This window comes from Pleuronectes platessa, chromosome 2 (genome assembly GCF_947347685.1).
Source record: "Pleuronectes platessa chromosome 2, fPlePla1.1, whole genome shotgun sequence".
NCBI classification, from domain to species: domain Eukaryota; kingdom Metazoa; phylum Chordata; class Actinopteri; order Pleuronectiformes; family Pleuronectidae; genus Pleuronectes; species Pleuronectes platessa.
The window spans coordinates 14,799,378-14,822,045 of NC_070627.1; the positions used below are offsets into that span (position 1 = coordinate 14,799,378).

General features: G+C 40.6%; 1 protein-coding gene across 1 annotated transcript; it reads left to right on the forward strand.

Moving 5' to 3' along the window:
- The first annotated feature begins 993 nt into the window (after nt 1–993).
- rad18 (RAD18 E3 ubiquitin protein ligase) lies at nt 994–22,445 on the forward strand. Its single transcript, XM_053447418.1, has 13 exons — nt 994–1,132; nt 2,108–2,186; nt 2,966–3,027; nt 3,157–3,227; nt 7,001–7,419; nt 7,948–8,047; nt 9,157–9,344; nt 10,093–10,163; nt 10,562–10,622; nt 15,096–15,227; nt 15,835–15,961; nt 17,837–17,881; nt 22,165–22,445. Exons 1-13 carry the CDS (start codon nt 1,082–1,084, stop codon nt 22,262–22,264), a joined length of 1,506 nt encoding a protein of 501 aa, XP_053303393.1. The 5' UTR covers nt 994–1,081; the 3' UTR covers nt 22,265–22,445.
- Nucleotides 22,446–22,668: the final 223 nt, after the last annotated feature.

A 22,668-nucleotide genomic window follows, 5' to 3' on the forward strand; every position in this document is an offset into this window, starting at 1 on the left:
CAAGAGAATATTCAAGTAAGACTTTACTATTACAAGAACCTGAAAACAACAGTCAAAGCAGATTAAAATCATATTTTTTCCAGTGGTAAGCCTGGAACAAGTTATATTCATCTCAAAATGCCATCTGGGATCTTTCTCTCCTTATCGTCTGAAATGAAGAGTAGCAGAGCCCTAGGCACTGGTCTGTAGCTATATAACACCAATTTTCCACGCTCAGATTTCCAGAGTTTAAAGTTTGAGGGGCTGACTTGAAAAGTCAAAGGCAGCGATATATAAACATCTGTCTTATGCTATATTTTCTCCAGAGATTTCCAAAGCTGTAATCTGGGCAAAGTACACTAAGGCTTTGGAATCCTCGAGTTTCATCCATTACTGAAGCTTTTCTGTTCCCCCATTCTTCACAGCCCAGTAAAATGAGCCACACATATCTCTGTCCCCCTTTATAACTGTGTTTAACTAGACTATCACCTCCACCGAGGAGATTGTGTCTTCATCAGCATTTTGCTTGTTTGTCATTGAGCAGGATTACATAAAAACTATTTAAATGATTTCCATGAAAACTTGATGAAAGAATGTTGTCGGGGTCAAGATAGAAATTCTTTAACATGTGAGATAGGTGTTCTTGATGTAAAACTGATATTTATGTGGGTCATATTTTATTCGACTATGCAAAAATAAAAGCTACACACACAAACAGACAGACACACACACACACACACACACACACACACACACACACACACACACACACACACACACACACACACAAGAAGAAAAATAATTACATATCCAAACAGTGCAGTGCAAGAAAAATAATTGTATTAATAAATAATATGTTTTTCTAAACATTTATTCAAATCCATTCAATAAGCATAGCTATATGTGTATATGCATATAAAATCGTTCTGTTTTCTGGAATCTGGCTTTGATGGCTTTGATGACATTTATGAATGAACAGAGGTTGCGCGCTGACTTGACGGACGTCGTCATATGACTTCCTGCGCAGCGCAAAGCGGGACTCTGATTCAGACAGGCACAATCATAAAGTGGATTTCCAGTCGCTGCTCGTCGATCCTCCAACATGTCCTCTCGGGTGGACACGGATCTCTCACCGGACCTCGCGTGTCTCGATGTGAGTTCCCCGCTGATCTCTTAAAGCACTTTGATTTGCTTACTTGCTGACGGCTACTAGCCACGAGCTACATGGGCACAGCTACATCCACAATACTGAGCCTTTGTGATGCTAAAGTTGTAGCTTCAACCCATCTGTGATCAGTGTTGCTGAGGATACAACGTTAGCTAACGCGGTTCCATGTGATATTGATCATAACACGTGGTATCGTATTGGAAACTCCATCCAATCAGGTTATCGAAGGGTATCGAACAGACAGTGTTCGTTGTCCTGAACGATCTGAACTCCTGTGTTAAACTGCTAAAGACGATCAGGGTAAACATATCATGTACTAATACTTCCAAGTTCTAATAAACATTTCTAATACTGCATGAGGTGATACTGCATCGGGACAAACCGAGAGTGAGATGTTGTGAAACACGTCATGTACACACACGCCCACATGAGAGGAGATTGAGATAGGAGCAACTTGTGGTTTCCTCACACTCACTGGTGTGAGGAAACCACACCAGTCAGTATCATGGGAAATCATCAATAGTACTTTGGTCAAACGTTGTCACACTAAAATCAAAACCAAAACATAGATCTGTGCACAATTTTACAGATTTGTCTAAGCATCAACATATCCACATGCAGATGCAGATACGTGCAGATTCTTGTAAGCCTTTACAAATCTCAGTTTGCATTTCTTTTAACAACGTACACATTTGATTATGCAAACACAGATTGAGTTACAGTTACAACTCTACTCACACACACACTCAGATAACAATGCTGCAGTATTGGCCCCATAAATATGTGGTTTTAAAAATGTAACCACTCTGTTAAGATTCTTTACATGATCTTAGGTTTTACTGAAAAAGTATTAGTCACAGTTTGTGTTGTTAAATGTCTTGCTTCTAACCTCACATGTAAGATGTATCATTTCAAGGCTGACATGTTTTTAAATTGTGTGTTTTTTCTTTTCTCCTCCAGAATGTCGACGACCTGCTCCGCTGTCCCGTATGCTTGGATTTCCTCAACATTTCAATGATGACTAAATGTTCTCACAACTGTAAGTGACAAGTCTCACAACCTTAAATTCAAAGTCATGAATGTGTGAAGGAAGACCATCATATGATCTGTACAAACAAGCAAAATGCAGTAAAAAAATAAATAAATAATGCAGTCCTAGTCACAATTTAAGGGAACATTGTAGCATTATTGTCATCGGTCACTAGTGACAACCCTTAAATGTGATATATAGACATATACAAGCTTCTGATAGTTTCCACTCGTTTCCGAGAAGTCTTTTGTTTTGTTGCAGTGACAGATTTCATCTCATCAAAAGTTTTTCAATAGGAAGTAGGTCAGGTCTCCCAGCTGGCCATTGTATAACAGTCCATCTTGTTTATTGTGACGATCCCTTTGTGCTACTGGGTGTGTGCTTTGTATTGTTCACCTCAAACCTGCACTAGTTCTCTGCCAATAATCTTGATTGTACAAGTCGCAGTTTTAAAAGTCACTTCAAAGCTGTAAGAGTTGAACATTTTAATAATAGTGTGTCTTGAAATAACTGGAGTGTTTCACAATGTGTGTGTGTGTGCGCTTCTTGTGCAAGCATATGTTTATTATCTGTATGTTAGCTTTGGCATCATTAGCACTTTGAGCAAGAGACTGAGACAGACCCTCTGGCTCCAAGTTCCTACTTTTGTCTCTGGTATAATAACTTTTGAATTCCCTGAAACCAGTAAATCTTATGTGAGTCTGTCTTTGTTCGAATCTGTTTCTGTCTTAGTTTGCTTGCGTTTTAATCTCTCACTGTTTGCTCTGTCTTTGTGTTCCATTTTACAGTTTGCTCGTTGTGCATCAGAAAATACCTTTGCTTTAAGCCGCAGTGTCCGGTTTGCTATCAAGTAAGTATGGACTCGACTTGAATGCAAAGTTTTGTTCAGGAGTTGCATTTGCATACTTATTAGGATCATAACCACAATTAATATTAACTGTATTCATTTCATAAAACGTGCACATTTTTTCTTTCACAGCAAGCGAGAGAACAAGATTTACGCAACAACCGCATATTGGATGAACTGGTCGTAACTTTTCAAGCTGCAAGGTAACTGCGATACACTGTCGATGATAACCAGAAAATGTTGTTATGATTGTTGGATTCGTGTCAGACTTTCTCTGCAGATTGACCTGAGTGCAGACTGGAGGAGCAGTGGAACTGTCGGATCAGGAAATAAGACACAATCCATGTAAAAGCCCTTTAGACGCACGGCCTGAGCACCTGTCCACCGTTCAATGTCCTGTTTCTAAGAACTGAAGAGAGAAACGACTGCTGCAGGGATATTTAAATGATCCCACTCTTATTGACGAGATTACACCGTTGTCCGCGAGGGAACCAATTTCCGATTCCTTCCATTTACCAGCTTTGATGAAACACTTGTAATTGCGCTGCAGTAATCTGCCTCCAATTCTCTGTAAATTAAATGGGGATCTTTTGTTTTCGTCAGCCGAGGTCACTCAAGGTTCTTGCTCATATGTGAGCATTGAGGAGCTTTAGGGCTGAGCGTTTTTCATTACTGCAGCATGTAGATAGCAGTTTCCAGAACTGGACAACATTTTATTTCTCGAGCTTTAAATTGAAGTTTTGTTTTGCCCTCACTGATATTTATCGCAACAAAGGAAAAACATTTCCTCAAATTGATTCTCCTGTTTTGAGCAGCTCTTGCCACATGTGTAGGACGCCTCACGCTTGCAGTCACTGGTCTTAATCATCCTGATAAATGTGTTTTGCCTTTCAAGCGACGATTGTTGTTTTAACGAAGTTTACATCCAGCCCTCTGGATTATTTATCCCTGTTGTTTTAGGGGGAAGAAATAAGATGAGATGAGAGAAACAGATTTTGTTCTTGGTATTGTCCTTTCATTAGTTTTCTCATCTTGTACAGCAAAATCCGAAAGAGAAAAACTTTATAAATCCAGTTGCGAGCTGGCACCGTAAGCCTCAGTTTGGCTTTTCTCACATGTATCTCAAACGCTCTCGGCCTCAAGTTAAAAATCTTTTGTCATTTTAATGTCTATGTTCAGTTTTAAATGAAGGTTCATAAATCAGAATTGGCTTGAAGTCCCTCTCCAGTAGCTTATTACTCTGCCAGAACTCTCCTTTGTTCCTCAGAACTACTTATTCAAAAAGTTTGTCATTAACAAAATCACCTCATGGGCTTAAAATAGCTGAAATGTAACTCTACCCCTTACTTCCTCTTTTTGTGACTGTGATAAATGAACATGCTATAAAACAAGGGAGGCAGGTTACCATCTAAAAATGGGCTTTTCACACTTGATTTTACCAATTGATTAAACTTCAACAAATCATTTCATAAAACACGTTAACTCGGCAGAATGATTTATGCTCATCTGTGTCAGAAATTATAAGTGTTTAAGGTTAAAAACTGACAAATTGCCCCATGTGATGTGACCTGATGTTAGTATTTAAAGATGTGAGAAGGTGTTCAGCCCAGTGGCACAGTCAGTACGTGACGTTCTCTGAGGATACGATTATCAACATTAATAGATTAATAAACGCATGTGGTGTACAAACTCTCCCAAGCTGCTTGGACCCAGACTATTGCCGCTCATGATTAAATATTGCTTTGTTATTTCAGAAATAGATAATACTCAGTTAAACACAGGTTTATGATTCATATTTACGGTGCCTTTGGGCATTTTTAAGGAAAGACGAAAAACATCCTGCCTAATCGGCTAATTTTCTCTTCATCAGGAGTTATTGTCCCTAAAAAATACCACGTCTTGGCTGAAGGTTGTAATCAGCCTTTTTATGTTTCATCCTTCCATCAATCATCTCAAAGTTATCAACACTCTGAAAGGTCTATAGACTGTGGGCCTTCAGATTATCATCGCTGCTGTAAATGGGCAGTCTCTCTGTCCTCCGCCTTTTAATTTCCTGTTGTCCAAGCATTGAGTTTCTGAAAAATAGGATTCATAAAGCGTTGTTATCTTGCAACAGACTTGAATTCAAACCAAAGTGTTTTTGTCTTGTAGACAAAGCAAGTGTATGCAGATTGATGGGAGTTTCATTTAGAGTGCGGCTTGGGCTGCAATTTCTTGTCCGAGCCTGATTGAGACCAGTTTTCTCTCTGCACCCGACCTGCAGCATTACATTACGTGTCGTGTATTAATCAGATCAGTCCAGGAAATGCGACCGAATTTGTGTCTGAACCTGGTCTGACCATTTGGGCAGCGACAGATCTGGGTCTGGTATCCACACTCTAATCCAAACTAAACACATAAACTCATTTGTTCATTACCTTGTGTATTACCTCCTTAAATAGTGAACGTTAATGTGTTTCTGAAAGTCAGTCGATAGTATTCCTTATGTGTCGAGCCTCATTTAATGATCAGCACAAGCAATCATGTATTTTCATTCTTAACTGTGAGTAAGACCCGGTCCATTATTTATGAATGGCCCGAGTCTGCTACCTGCTGCTGAATAATGAATTGTGGATCGTCTCAGGTTGAACTTTGTGTTTAGGTCAGATCCTTTTCCCCCTGAAAATGTGTTTGAGCCCAAGCACAGCTGGAATTTTTTTTTTTTTTTAAGAGGAGCTGCACAATATGTCTTATATTACATGGTCAATGCTGGAGTAAGCTATAAATTGTTAAATGTTTGTATTGAGATTTAAATTAACTGCTCAGACTTAATGGACCGCATAGATAATGATGACCATTATTTAAACAAGTGTGCGTTTTGTGTTAATTGTTAAAAAGGCACTAAAACTTTAATTACATTGGTGATCACGAGATTCCTTAAAGGTTGAGGTCTTGTCCCAGATGGCCAGGGTGCGTGGATGCTTGTTTTTTTATTTATAGACTGCAAAGAAAACATTGATTCACAAACAGAAGAGGGAACACAGCAGTCACACACCAGTCTGAATCATGAAGTTTTGTTGTTTTTAAACACAAAGTAAAGTAGATATGAGCAGCGGCTCTGTATTTATAGCTCTGTGGCCTCTTGGCTATTTGACAAACTGAAGTGATAGAAAAAAACAAGGCAGAAGCCGTTCCAAATAATGAGGTGTTGTTACTTCTGGGGGATCCAGGTTGAGTTGAGTAAGAGGACCATGAACTATTAGACTTACATTTAAGAAAGGAACAATATTAGATCAATATATGAAACCAGCAGCTTTATTTATTGTTTTTAAGATAACGGTGTCAAATAATGGAGTGACCAGTAATAGTCATACCTGGCTGTGTGCGGTGTGACAGGTTAGTTAGGGCTCCTTTGTCCAAGATCACTGGGTGAGGGAGTCGGAATATCCACATCACATTTGTGCAAAGTGGTTTTGACAACTGTGTGTGTGTGTGTGTGTGTGTGTGTGTGCGTGTGCGGGTGCATGTACATGCGTGTGTAGCTGCTTTTGCTGTAATGGGGACAGTAAGCAACAATAAGTTTTAAATATGGAAAAAAAGAACTCAGCACACCTCATTTGTTCCATTTTATGACCCTGCCCTTTCCAAGATTGTAGCCAGAGGGTCGATTTTTCTCGCTCAGCAGAAACCAGAGATAACTGAGCAGGTGCATTTTAAAGCCAAAGAGCTCACTTTCCTGTCAACACTCTTTACTGGCACATGCTGCTCTCTCTCTTTTTAATGGGCTCAACATGCATACGTCTGTTAGGCTTCATGTGTATATATATAATTACAGATTTGAGCCATTGATCAGGGTTTTTCTAGATGGATCACCATTTGAACATGCTACTTTACAATATGTTCCATTCTTCGAACAGGTGCATAGCTGTGTGCGTGTCTAAATCATATGCTGCACACATTTTCATTCACGTGCACTTTGCCTTTCTTCTTTTTCCAGGCAACAGTTGTCAAAACCCAATCTTGACTCTCCTCCAATCACGCCAAAGACCCCGGCTTCAGCTGTCAAATGCAAGACAGCCAGGGAGAGAGGCCAGAAGTCCAACAGTGGCAATATTAGTCAATTTCTCCTAAAGTGGCCCAAAACATCGGCCGCAACAGAAGATAAAGGAGATGCTTCCACCTCTCTGTGTGTCGAACGGGGGAAGAGGAAGACCTCCGGCCCATTCACCAACCTACGCTCCGCTACTGCTCCAGTTCCAGTGTCTGTGAAGGAAGAGCCGATGGACATGGAGGAGGCGTCTGTCCACGTTCTGGTGTCGGTCAAACAGGAGGACACATCCTCGCACAGTGTCAGCACCGGGGTTGAGATGCCACATTCCTCGTCACCGTCAAACGATGCAAAGCCCGTAATTAAAGGTGAGGCTTTTCCTTCTGTGTGTTAAGAACGTCGCCTCAACCCACATGACACATTCCATTTAAAATAATTGTTTACTTGCCCACAACATTAAGCTCGTTAGGGGCTTTAATCTAAAAAAAGCCGATGTGTAATCTTGTTTGGAGATATATGTGAATTCTAGTCTGTCGGTACATACAAGGTTTGAAATAATTAGCTTTTTAAACAAGTCTGAAGTCTGTGGAGCTTTAAAACTTAAAAGAGTTATTAGTGTCAATATTTGGTTTATTTAACATTTATAGTTAATTTGGATAACACAATTGTCTCTTTTTCTTTGGTGCCATGTTGATCAGTTGAACCGTTTAATAAATAATGAAGGGAGGGCCTTATTTTGTTATAATAGTAGTTTTCTCACTTTCTTGCTTTATCACAGTAACTGTGAGCCAAGGGAGTTTGGATGCAACATACATTTTTAACCTACATCACCAGAAAACTGACTTGATCTTTTTTAATTAGCTGCCAACTATGTCCTCTTGTGTGTCTATTTGCAGTGGACTGCCCTGTTTGTTCGGTCGGCGTGTCCCAGCAGTTTATCAACAAGCATCTGGACACGTGTCTTAGCAGTGGAGAGAAGAAGGAAAGCTTGAGGAGGTAACAAACCAACATCAGTGCTGGTTCAAACAGCCTCCGACTGTTGTTTTCTCAGCATGAAGGGAGAATATAAAGTCGGACCAGAAGGATGTCTTGTTTTTCTGGGTATTGAAAATGTTGGTCAATCAGGACGCCTCCATGATGGTATTTACATGGTGGTTAAGTATCTAAACATCTTAATTACCCCAAGCGTTTGTAGTCTATGTACACATCTTATTAATGTACTTCAAAGTGCTGCCCATATAGATGCACTGCGTGAGTGTGTGTGTGTGTGTGAATGGCTGAATGGCAATTACCTGTACTGTAAAGTGCTTTGAGTGGTCATCAAGGCTAGAAAAGCTCTATATAAATACAGACCATTTACCTTTCACTGCAGATCTTCACATTATCATCAGTTGATTTCATGGCTTTACTTTTTCTGCCATCTGTCCTTTCCCTTCTTTTCTCAGTAGAGTGTATTTATTTTTTGAACAAGGTGCATGGAGGACGACCGCTGGGGCTCAATCAAACGTTATTTCCTTAAAATGGAAAAATACCTGTAATTATACATTTGCAATTATTACTAGATCGGTGCTCTTACCATCTCCCAGGCTACTTAACCAGCTTAAGTGGGGTCTCTGATATTTTTTGCGAGACTGATCGGTGTGAGTGGCCCTTGAAACTTTGCACTTCAAGGTTCACTTTGACTCATGCAGCAATTATGAGGTTTGTTTATGAACGGCTGTATTTGGGTTGCAGTGCAAAACACAATCTGGCTTAGACCTCAATGTCCCGATGATGTATTACAGAGGTTTTAGTACTCTTTATGCTGCCAGGCTGCACACAGATAATTCCACTCGCACTTAACGCTAATAACTCACACTCATTTCTTATATGGAAGACAAATTATACAATTCACCTGGAAAACACATTTGCTGATATAACCACTACGTGATATATTTAAGTGAGATGGCATTTACGTCCTTATTTTCTGCTTATGATGGTCAAGATGTCTGAGACCAAGAATGTACGCTCGGAAGTGTATTACTGCTCACCACATAAATGCCTCCATCAGACATCACCAAGTTATATGAAGTGATTACTGGAATAATCTTGTCTGTCTTTTGCAGCTCTCCCGGCACTGTGAGGCGTCCAATGACCAAGCTGGTCTACAACCTACTCTCCATGCACGAGCTGAAGAGGAGGCTGAAGGAGACATACCTCTCCGTGAAGGGTTCTCGAGACCAGCTGATCAAACGACACAAGGACTTCGTCCACATGTACAACGCTGAGTGTGATTCCCTGAGCCCCAAATCCGGTGAGGACAAGTGGTGATACTGTAATTAACTAGATCATTTTATTAGTTTGTAGTTATGAGTTGGTGAGACGACTGATGAAATGTCGTGCTGCACTCTCTACAATTATGTAGTGAAAACTGTGGAAAAGTGTTGACGTATCCATTCTAATTTATAAATACCCTGTTTTTACAATACAGGGATCTGGGTTTTGCAAATCCTACTGAAAACGTCATTACCCCAAAGCCAGTGCTCAGCAAAGAAGTCATATAAATATATATATACCAACAACTGTGAACACAAAGCCAAAGATGATTTAGATAACCACCAATAATCATATGGCTGAATAGCTGCTCTACCCGATTCTGCTGCTGTTTTATTTGCACTTTAATATTTAATTTACTGACACTTAAATCAGATCTGCACTGAACACACTTTAATTAGATTTAACCGACATATGGGGCCCTGCATCTTTTTTTTTTATAGTGATAGCACCCACCACTGGGAAACACTATCTCTCTCGAATATGGTGAAATGACAATAAATTTCATACCAGTAAACACCCAGCAAGGAAATTAATTTGAGATCAGATAATTTCTCAGAGATCTCATTCGAACACATTTCATCTTACAGTTTCTCCCCCTCATTGGTATCTCCATGACTGCTTCAGTTTGACATCATGGGTCAAAAAGCTTTGTGTTTTTGATCGGTCAAATTATATAACAGGCGATATTTGCGATCTCTAGAATAACAGGAGTTTTCTGTCAACAGCTGAAGACATTGCCAAAGAGGTGGAGGCCAACGAGAAGATCAGGATCCAACTGAATGGAAAAACCAAACCTGTGTGTACTAACTGCTTCATAGGGATATCTTGACCCTGAAGTGTATCATTATTTTTCTTTTTAAATGTTCTCTGTGGAGTTTATTTTCTTACCACTTATTGTTCTGCAGAACAATTTATTGATATTTGCTGATTTTGAGCCATAAAAGTTTGCAGCTAGGTAGAATTCCATAGACTTTCTAAATTTGAGTTAGGCCATAAGGTGATATTCACCATCTGGTCCTATATTCTAAAAAGTGCATTTTATTACCTTTTGAGGACATGCTGTTCACAGTATTAAATGAGTCCCAAATTGCTGGTTTAATCCAAGTTTGTATGGAGAAACTGCACAGTAACTATATTTTCATGTGCTTTTTCATTGATGGTAAAATGTACATCTTTTTGTCCATTATCCTGCAGGTCATGGTTTTCACAAAGAATCACACTGAGAAGGACATTGATGATATGCATTCGACTTACAGTAAGTGATTGTTTTGTTTTCGGCCGTCTTCACTGTCAGTGTGTTGACATTTTACGAGTCTGATTTACGAAGTAGGCAGTAAAATATGCATGAAACAAATGTCAGCTCATGAAACAGCATGTCAGATTGCATAATCTGACATGTTCTGTTTAGGGATGCATTTAAAGTCATTTTCCTGTCCAGGTTATGCCCAGTGTGGGAATACTGTGTGCTGCATGCTCTAGAAAAAATGTATGAGTTGCATGAAACCACATCGGTCAAAAGGAAAAACTAAATATTGTTTCCTCAGAGAGATGAACCGTTTCTCTCCAAACTAGCAATTTGTTTTTGAACACAAATCGAACAGACAGATTTTGTGTTCAGTAAAATGGTTCGTAATGTCACTTTCTCCTCTCTGTTGCCATACAAACATTTACTGAGGAGTAAAAAAGAAACTCATCTGGGGGGAAAATGAACAGACGTTGATGTGACTTTTCATTCTGCTCAGGCTCGTGTAAGAGTTGAGGGGAGCCTTTTAAAATGAAAAAAGCAGGTTAAAGCCTATCTGTTATTTTCCTCCTCCTCCTGATGATAGAGGAGACAATGTTTCCCATGTCTGCTTTAAAATGCTGTAGAAAACCCTCAGTTAAGCCATTAAATGGCCAAAGAATAAAAAAGCTACAGATCCATCCCTGATCCATGCTTGAGCCACAAAGGTTTTAAAAAAATCGCATTTCAGAATAGATGTCTCAAAATCCAAAGATTAGAAATACTTTGGGCTTCTTAACGACACCCTGTGGTCGTAATTTTCTAAATTAAACCAGGGTCTTTCAGGCCAATCAATGGCTTCTAATTCTGTTGGAAATTCCAGTCGTAGAGACCTGATACTTGCAGGACAAGTAATTCATCACAGAAACTGCATGATGGTTTTTTTCAACATTGAGTAACGCAGCAGAGAAGAAAAGGAAGCTCAGGAAACAGAATAGTCAATATACTTATACATATGCATCTCTACCAACATCATTTGAATTATTGCATATTCAATGGGTCACCAAACCATAATCTCAGTCAGAAGCTGTTCATCTGGAGCCAGACGTGAAACCTGCCACAGATATTAACACGGACAGAGACACACAGAGCTGCTGCATCTTCAGTGGGACGTTTAGCAGCAAGGAGTTGTTTTCATAAATAAATCGAATGAGTAAATAACAAGACTTAACTATTAAGACTTATAAGGGAAAGTTTGCTAATAAAGGGGCTACAGCTTTTTTCAAATTTGCATTTGATCATAGAGAAGTACAGCTGCTCAGGAATCTGGACCTGGTCGTGTGTTTTCATCCTCGTGTTGCAGTGGCTGAGTAAGAGCAGCAGCATTAAGGGAATAACATCCGGAGGCATGTTGACATGGTCGAACAAGATGGAAACTCTGTGGAAGCTCACTTTAATTCAGTCAGGAACCCCTTTTTTATGTATCCATTTATTACACAAATGGCAATACGATTATGCTTTGCACGAATGGCTACATTTGTTCGAGATGAATACCATTTACCACTACCATGATTGGACTCGGTGCTAAAAGATGGAGGCCGGGGTGGTGGCAGTGTAGCGGCAGCAGTGTTATGCATGAACAAACGCAAAAGAACGCGTTCAATGAACACGTTCACTTTTGTGAGTACGGTGAACTGAACGCAACTCAATGACAAATAATGAATTTGAACAGTGAACACGTTCATATTTCAGCGTCCTCGCTTATAGACGAGAGGAAACTTCTCTCTTTATGTGTAACTTTATTAAAGTCCAGCGAACACGACACACTTCTTGTTGTAACTCCGACACTCCTGTCATCCACTACTGTGTTCTTCACTCCCCTTCCTCATTCACCCTTGACATGCCAACTCATCAGCCAATGAGAGCCTGTCATGCAAGGTAACTCTCCAGCCATTGGTCTAGAACTGTCACTTGCCCCACCCCGACTGGTTCACTGAACCTCTGGAAATCCCAATACTTATTGACATGTTAGCTGTTAGCATGTTAGATGTTAGTTAGCTGAACATAAGTCATAACAAACACATAGCAGTCAAACAGAACATAAACCCAACTACCAGTCCGTTATAATATTATCTGAGGTCTACCTAAAACGTTACGGAATGTCTTCCTTCTCCTGAGGAGAGACGCTGTCTAAATCGAATGCTTGCACCATGTCGTTGCTCAGTGCCCGTGAAATGTCCGCGATGTAGCCTAACCTGAACCAAGTAACTCGATTTCGCACTACGTTACCCATGATTCATCGCACACACATATGGAGACCAAACAAGCAACGTATTCCAAGTGTTTTCTTCTCTGGCCAGTGTCTCGGCTCCGAGCCGTAGTCTGGAGCTCGGCTCACGGGTTATCTTGGCTCGCCGTCCGGACCGCTCCGTGAAGAAGGAGGAGGAGATGTTTCTTTACTTGGAATGCGGCCACTTTATTTCTCGGATATACAGCAGGAGCAACACTCGCAACACCTCTAGGTGCTCCGTCACTTCTCCTTATAAACACACTTTTAGGGTCTCTTCCCACAATACCCTGGTGCACTACGTCACACACTACAAACTTTCCTTAAAGGGGCAGGCCATACCTGCAACACAACAGCTCTGGTCTCTTACAAAAATGGCTCACTTTCCACCTTAAACTATGAAATGAACTGAACTATGAACTAGTTCAGAATTTAAATGGTGAACTATGAACGTGAACTATTCATGTTTACTTGTGTGAACTGAACTTTGAACTAGTTCATGAGAGGTGTGAACTTGCACAACACTGAGCGGCAGGGACCGCTTTGTTGAGAGAATTGGCTGTGACTGCTGGGTGACTGACGAGCACCCATAAACCTATCGGTAGCTGACACAAACCAACGCAATGCTTCATAAGTGGCTGGAAAATGCTTGTGAGTCACAGGAGGAGACGATCTATGAATAGCCACACCGCAGTGATAACCTCTTGATTTATCGGAGGAGGATGTGGATGACTCACTCCGCCGGTATGGGGGAATGGCGAAGGAGCAGACAGGAGGGTGAAAGCGACAGACAACTCCAGTCTCTTCTTAATGGGACAGCCTGTGCTTTTGGTGTCCTTTGATGGGTAGTTGGGCAGAAAACACGCTCGTAGCCCAGCGCCACTGCAAAGAAAAACCCTTGAAATCGTTCAACCTCAGACAAGTGTGATCTGTCTCCTGTGTGTTCCCATTGAACAGTTGGATGATGGGACTGGAGAGTAGAGCACGTCCTCTCGCCTGCTAATAGCCACTTTTCGAGTTTATCCCCTTGTGCAGCTGGGACGCTAATTCTGCTCAACTCATTCAGTTCTAGTGAATAACTCATCTTAACGTTTGAGGGTCATTCATGTTTGATTTTGTAAGTGTCTCAGCCTATCACAGTCAACAGATATCACCTGCCGTCCCACGTCTCACCGGGAGGTTTCATCTCGGTCAGTCATGTTCGATGTTACGAACTCTCTCTTCTCACTCTCTTGCCTAATAAGCGGGTTCACCTGGACGTCATGTTTCCATCACTGCCGATCAGAGTGAATCCACTGCGGAATCATTTGACCCGTGTGTGAATGCTGATCGTATTTATTCCCATTGCAGACCAGTTGCAGTTTGTGTATATGGGTTGTTCGATCAGTGGAAAAGGGGCTTCAGAGTTTGAGTCAGCCAGTGTCGATATTACTAAATTTTCTTTTTAAATAAAAAATGATTGATTAAATGATGCAATGATCAGATTAGAATTTTAGAATTAGAAAAAGAAAACTTACCTACTGCTAATTACAAAAGCTTTAACCCAGATATCAGACTAGGGCACATTTACAAAACACCCACTGTGAGGTGTCAATGTTAATATTAACAGTAACTCATACTGTAGAACTAATTAAAAATAGCAATTTAAATTAAAAAAAAGGTTTCTTTTCTCAGTTCTCTCTCCATCTTCGTCTGAAGGAACATCATAGAGTGGCTGATGCTCTGTATTCCTGTGTAAAGGAATTAAAGCCTTTGTTTTTTGATACATGTCTTCTACCCCACATCCATTCATAATGTCTTTTCAATGAGTGTTTGGCTTCCACCACAGACATGAACTGATTTTTTTTTCTGCCTCTGATCTCATCTTGGAGCTTGCGTCTGGGGTATTTCACTTCAAATACTGTGGCTCATGAATAAAACCTTGTATTTCTCCATAATCTCTTCAATCTTTTAGGTGAGAACATGTCATTTCTGAGTTAAGATATTAATGAGATTCAGCAGATGTATTAGATACTGTTGACTCTCGATGAAAAATGAGTCTGCATTGCACTATAAATATTAATACACGATACGAACATTGGCCTTGCAGTTATTGATGTACTATTTCATTAAGCTGATTTACAGTTGGCACATACCTCATACTGTTAGTAATACTCTTATGGAATCCAGGCCCCTTAAAAGTCTTAACTGTTCTGCTATATGTTCTGTCTCCTCCACAGGGAAGCAGCACAGCACCGACTTTTCCCGCCTCATTGCCCAGGTTCGTGGTCACCTAGAAACCATGAGGCCGACTCACATGAAACAGGAAGTCATTGCGGATGCAGAGGATGAGGAAAAGACGCTCTCTCCAGGTACCTCAGCACTCCTTACCTTCCTCGGGAATAAAAAATGCTGTAGCCGCAGGAGATCTAGGTCTCTCCAGTGCCCTAAAGCAAAATGGCCTGCTCCCAGGTTGCAGCCAGCTGTGGCAGGTTCACCTTGTGTCTTTACGAAACAACACATCCAGTTCTTAAACAATGACAAATGCAGTGCTGTGTGACCAATGGGTTCTTTCACTAAATGCACAAGAAGCCATGCAATTGAGCTCCACTGAGCTGCTGTGACTCGCTGTAGGGTGTATGTGTGTGTGTGTGGTGTGGGGGGGGGGGTTCTTGTTCAAGTTTGAGTCCTTGTATATTTTCATTATAATTTGTAATTTTCTTGAGTAAATTAAAATGGTTTGCCTGGATTTTGATTAAGTATGATTTTTACCAACTGAACAAATAAATGAAAATGATTGAATGTTGCTAGTGACACCGTCCACAGTGCTGTTTTTACACTGAGAATATGTGAAAATGTGGTGTCCGAATGAGACTGGGTTATCAGGGGGATTTCTTTAAAGCCTATACTGTTTGACAAGCAATTTCCTTCACTGACTGATGTGTCTCACACCATTATACACATTGTTGCATCCTCCAGATCAAGATGAGGGATCAAGGAGCAGCTTAGTGGTGAAGGCAGAAGACGGAGGCGGTGACGAGGAGTCATCGGCAGGAGGGATTGAGTCGCCACCCAGCCCCACTGACAGTGATGTGTCCGTCAGCAGGTGAGTTGTCGAACACAGACACACACACACACGCACACGCACACACACCTAAAGAGAATCAGGCAAGGCTATTTCCATTCAGTTCAGATGACTTGTGATACAATGGAATAATTTTACATTGATTATATTGTCCTTATAGGGTTATATATTGTGCATTTTAATAAATAATGATATTTAATTAGCATTTTCTTAAACCTCATGTTTAAATGCAAAAACATTAGAAAAGAAGGCAAACTAATGTTGCTTTATGGTAAATACTGAACCACAACACATGCTGAATTTGCACTTTGATCAAATATCATTATATGCAAGAGGTTCCACACAAATCCTGACGAATGTTAGCATCCGTCATGTATCTGTTAACCAGCAGATCCAGGTAGGAGCTACTGTAACTCCGATGCAGTGCAGTTACAAATCATCAAATCCTTTTGTAGATGAAAGCCAGTGCTCTGTAGTCATCGATGACTGCATGGCTTCACTTTGAGAGATGAAAAAGTCTAACATCCTACCATCTGTATGTTGAGCTTTTCTTTTTTAAAGCAGATTCACCAAGATTTACAATTTATAAAAGGATGATTTGATATTTTAAGCCATTAGTTTGAAATCCTGCAGACGTGCAAAGCCAGGATCTCCTGCTCTTATACAGTTTTTGCAGCGAAAGTCTCACATCTGGGCCCCAGAAACTAGAAGTGCTCTTTGAGTGCACCATTATTTTGATGGGCTCTTGTTTGTGCTGTCAACAGAGCACTGCAGGAATCACACGGCCTGGTTTGAAAATGTAGAATCAAGCCCTGCAGCGTTCATGTAGCCTGAGAGACTGTCCTCACTTGTCCTTAAATAAACTGAGAGTTGGTGAAGGCACATTCACTTTCTGCGATACTTCTATGTCCAACTTAATTATGAATGTAGATGCCCTCGGACACAGTGAAACTCTGGCAATGAAACAATCTTGATTGTGGCAACTGGATGTTACGGCAGCAGATGAAATTTCGACTACATCGGGATTTTTATTTGGTTCTGCACTAAATTGCACACACGTTAAAAAATGCTATAAAGAAAAAAACGCTCTATCATGCAATGTTAATAAAAAAATAAAATAAACTGAATATGCCCCCTAATCAACATTTGCATAGAATGTAATGGGTTCTTCATTGACGCATAGCACATCCTCAATCCAAAACGTCCTGGAAATTTTGCTTAAAATCAAAAAGGCCACATTCGTGATTCACACGACTTCGAGCCGCACAGACACAAACGCTCATGATTGAGGTCGCTAGGTGACGGTAGTCTGTCAACCGGAGTAGGGAGGTGAGGGTAACAGAAGAATTCCAGCCATAAAGCGTCCGGCAGAACATCTCACTCGTCAAGCAACAACAGAATAGCAATTTTGTTATATAGTCTGGAAGGCTTTTATTTTGAACTCCAGCACAGCATGAATGCACCTGGGAAGTGAGAGCAGCTGTACAGTACGTGCACCAGTTCAGCATAGCAAACTGTTCTGTGATGAACTGTTTGGAGTTTAGTGGTCAAAGGCCAAGGTCACAGGGGGCCTCATAAAACTGGCCTCTTGAACATGATGTTTCAAGACTGCCTCTATGGAATTTCTTCAAATTTTCCCCAGTTGGAACTTGGGCTCAAGATGAACTGATTAGATGTCAGGGTCAGGGTTTTCTCAGTAAATATTCTAGGTTTAGACAACAAAAATGGTCTGTAAAATGTGCGATGCAGTAAGAACAACAGCGAATGTGACCTTTCTAGTCTGTTATTAAAAACCAGTGCAATAAGTTTGCTTGTTGAAACAGCAAATACTTACTATCAGTTCATCTCTGTGAATGACATCCTCTCCCTTTGTCTTTTTCCCTTTCCCCCCCACAGCTCTATTTCTGACATCTTTGGCCCGGAGCCTGACACAAACCATGAGTAAGTGATTCTTCTTTCACCATTGAGAAAAGGGATGTGGTATTTGTTGTCTTCCATTCTCTTTTATTAACTGTGCTATCCAGATCACAGGGAGCGCCTCATTATCTTACCACTAAAAAGCATTTGGGTCACTTGAAGCCCAAATGTTATATTTCAGGGAAAAGGGGGCTCATGGGTCATTATATGTGTTGACACATCAAATATAAGAACATTGTTGAATCAGTACTTTTTTTACCACTGGGTATTGTTACACGTCTACTGCAGTATATCCTCTAAGGGTGTTGTTTACTGGCTGCTCTTTATCTTGTGGGTCGTCACACCAGCCACAGACAACCACTGGCAAACTGCCAAAGCTTTTAAGGGCAAAACCATAATTCGGGGTATTTTTGTTTAACACTGTCATAAAGTTTAAATGGACTGTATAAGACTAATAATACTAATTATTTGTTTGATAGGCTGCACTGAACACAAGTAATTAACTGAGCTGAAAGACATGTAATGAACAGTTTGGGGGATTCACTCGTACAATCTGTGAGCTCCGCACTGGAAAACAAAAAGAATGAATCGGCTTTGGACTTCGCTCTCGTTGTCCAGGGAAGGGTAAAGCTCTGCTGTGCGTCTGCAGTTAGAATCTGCTCCACAACTTAATCCCTGGAATGTCTATAGATGAGGCTGAGCATGTCTGAGGTGCATTTCTAGAGCCATTTTTTATTCCCCATCGATTAGTATCCTATTAAAAACATACTCTGTTTTAGCTCAAACTCGTGGTCTTATAAGGTGACAGGAACATTCTTAATAAGTTTGTTATCTTAATCGTAATCAATTTTACTGTACATGGTGAAGTTTCCAGTTTTTTCCTCAAGCAACTTTCAGAAATCCACTTGTTTTCAGAGGCAGCAGGAAGTCACTGCTCACTGAGTTACTGATGTCAACCTTTAAGCTTCTGATGGAGAATGGCTCTGACTCTGGTTGGGTTTAGTCCCTGTGGTTACAGCGAGGTGTTGCTTTAGCTACCCAGCATTTACATAAATATAAGACAATTACCTAAATAAAGTTAACCATAATGAACATTTCTAAACCTACAATATGTAACTTCGGCTGCTAGGGGTGTCAATCTAGGGTCTTTATTCGCTGCAAACAGAAATGAATGGTCATGAATCCTGATCCATTATATGTGAACAATTTAAATAGCAGAAGGAAAAAACAGTTATCAGTGTGTTCTTCCTTTGTCATACATTGTGTGCCCAAGAGGTGATAGCAGAGATGAGCAAAGCCACAGGTCAAGCGGATATGAAGAAATTCTAAAGCGACCAAATGACATGTTCTGATGCCTGGAATAGAACTGGGAATTTCTCTGAGTTTGAACATTGTTGGAAATAATTTGGATAATGTCAACAAAATGTATAACATAGGATTAGTCATTTTTGTCATTTTCATTGGGAATTGTTACATTTTATGTCTCGAACCAGTTCTGATTGAGCCATTTAAGTAATTTACTTGCTTGTTTGAACAGTGCTGATAACAGGTCAGTGTGTTTTGGGGTGATACATGACATATTCCAGCCCTGTGCTATTGGCGGCCTCTCCAGGGTCAGGGTGAACTCCACCTCTGACCCAATGCCAGCTGGGATTTGCTCCAGCCCCCCCGTGAACCATAAAGACTGTGATAATGGATGGATTGGATAGATGACCTATTACTGCCTTTAGTTGTTTTTATAGTTACCCAATACCAACACACAAAGCTTTACTGTCACGCTCTTCATAAAACAACAGCAGCACATAATTCTGAATGTGATTCCATTGTGTGTTTATTGTGGCGGATCTAATGAATCCAAACCCACAGCAGTTTACTCTATATAGTCATTGCAAACCAGAAGGTGGACTTCAGAGTTCCTCATCCATTCAATTGGCGGGAACGTGTTCGGAAAACAAGTGTTCGTCAGGCAAAGGCTTTATTTCCATCCTCCAGTGCTTTTGTCAGACTCTGGCAGAGATGGCCATTTAAGTGATGATTGATTCGGTCCAGTTCCACACTTTGTGCAGAGGCCAACTCTGCGCTTAACAGTCGTCCACCATACCTCGTCATCACCCCATCCTTCTACGACCCACGTGAGGGCTTCTGACCCAAATTCCTGTGCTGGAATTTTGTTTTTCCAACACATGGAGTCAAGATAAAGAGTCGCTGCTCTTTGTCACTGGCTGCAGGGTGATATACATCTATGGTACAGAATAATCTGAAGACAGCCCTACATGGAAGATGTAAGTGGTTGCACATGAAAGACCCCATGGTTTTAAGGCTCCCCTTTGGTTTCTCAGCCATTTTATCTGAACATGTCTCATGAAGGAGACCATGGTGTCCACCAGTTTGTGTCAGAGGTGCTTCAGTAACGAGGCTGTAACTTAACACTGCATGCTGAGCTGTGGAAGTCAGCAGGGAGCGCATGGGAGCAAAGGATATTGGTGGGGACATAGATAATCTACAAGGGAAAACAGCTTATTAAGAGACATGGAGCTGTCAGTCCAGATGTGTTCCTCTGACAGATGTAGTAAAAAAAATATAATTTTTTTTATTGGATTTTAAATAAAAAAAATAGAGTTCAATTGCTTACTAGGGTTAGGGAATTGCATTTAGTCCACGATCAGTAAATGTCAGTAAATGTAACGCTTTAACATACATTAGTGTTTTAGCGACTGTATTTTAAATCTTTGAGAAACATGTATTTGACTTGCACTTTGACTTTTTAGTTTGTCCCGTGTCCCATCCACTAACATAGAAGAGGCAGGATTTATGAACTGTACTAAAGCCAGCCACCAGGTGGCGAGCCAGGGGCTTTGGCCTCCCTTTTGGGGAGCTGTCAATGGCGTCCATCTATATATAAAGGCTATGGTAGTTTCCAGAATGTGACTGTAGGATGATGGGATTGGATTTCTTAGTATTTGACATGTTCTTGTTGCTGCAGATTTGACTGAGACGGAAACTCCACAGAATTGACAAGTCAAATTGATCGTCACGGTTTCCAGACATCTGTGGCTCCCTCTGCTCTTCCACTCGCACTTGTCTTGTTTGAATTAACTCTATTGGAATTGTCAATCGATGAAAATGGATCCGGGTTGTAGTGTTTACGTTCCACGCGAGATCCCAATCGTGATGTGTTGATTGGTCCGTAGTGAGTGAGGATAAGAGTACTCAGCATTTACCCAGTTAACTGAAAGTTGACTTTGTGCTTTTACAAAGAAGACTTAACTTAATGTTGTTATAAGAAGTCTGTCTTATCAGCCACAGTCCAAACTTTGAAAACATTGTGTCTGTCATTCATCTGGATGGACAGGCACGACTTTAAAAGCTTTGTACTTGCATAATATTTCCTTTCTCCTTCTAACTCGACACACTTTATACCAACGTGATTATTTTTCTGGTGTGAGTAATAGCTTAGTCCACTGTAATTTATTTAAAAGGTTGTCAAGAAGCGTTTCTTCAGATAAGTGTAAAAAAAATATTTTCTACCACTTCTAACGACTTGATAATCAGGTGTGAATGTACTCGGGCTATACACCCTCCTTTTCCCTTGAGTTAATTCCAGTCTCTAGGACTTTGGTTGTATCTCCTTGGCAGTGGTCAAAGTCAAAGGTCTTTTTGTGTTAACTAACTGTATGAACCTGTGGTTACATGGAGGCAACTGCAGGCAGATAGGTGGACCTGCAATTCATCAGAAACCTGTGTGGTTAAAGGAAGCATTTTGACCGAAAGTCACAGAATAATAGAACTTTAAGATTTGCCCATCCTCAAAAATGTTAGGTCTCTCACTACATGCACACTGGTCTGTTGGTGTGTGGAACAAGAGTAGAGAGAAAGTTAAAGAAGACCCTGTTTTCATCTTTGCTGCAATAATACATAACATTTATGGCTTTGAGACATTCATCTGAGGCTCAGCGCTGATGCTCATTTCAACACTGGGCCTCGTGATCATTGGATAATTTACTGCTGCAAGCTTTTGGTTGTGACATGTTTTGTGCAGGAGCCAAACACCTGGTGTACAGATTTGAGTAGTACACAGCAGAGCAGCGACAGAGGCTCGGCTCAAAACATGCTGTGTTGCACCTGCGCAAATGAGTTTTGTTTTAGAATATTGCATGTAAATATAAAAGCAAAGTTTCTCCACTGCTGCTTTACAGGTATTTACTTAAACCATATTGTTCACAACTTCATTGTTATACAAACTGTTTTGTATTTCTGTCCATTATTTACAGGCCGCTAACTGAATAAATGTTAATATTCTTTCACAGAGCTGCAGGGTGCACTTCACTCCAAAAGCGAAAGTCCAGCGCCACAGGAAACGATGCAGCTACGTCGCCCCTTCTGGGAAAACGGCGGCGGAAGAAGTGAGAAGGGATGAAGGAAGAAGTGGAGGAGAAACCTATCTAATCGTTATCACTACAAATATACCTTTGACTGACTGAATGATATCGCTAAATCTTTTTTTGTGGATTCCTCATATGCATTTCTTGGTTTGGTGAATTGCACTTTTCAATTGTATTATGGGATGAATAAATGCAGTATTTTAATACACTCGCAGTCCAGTCATATATGATGAGATGTGGCCCCTCAGTTGTGAGAGGTTCAGATTATTCCTTGATTTTCCACACTGGTAATTGTGGTTAAGTTTTTTTTATTTCCATGTTTTAATATTGAGCAGCACAGACCTCAGCAAAGGCCCAACAGTCCCCTTATGAAACCACATTTAAATCGGCTAGATCTTGATTTTTATTTGGATCTATACCATAAATATC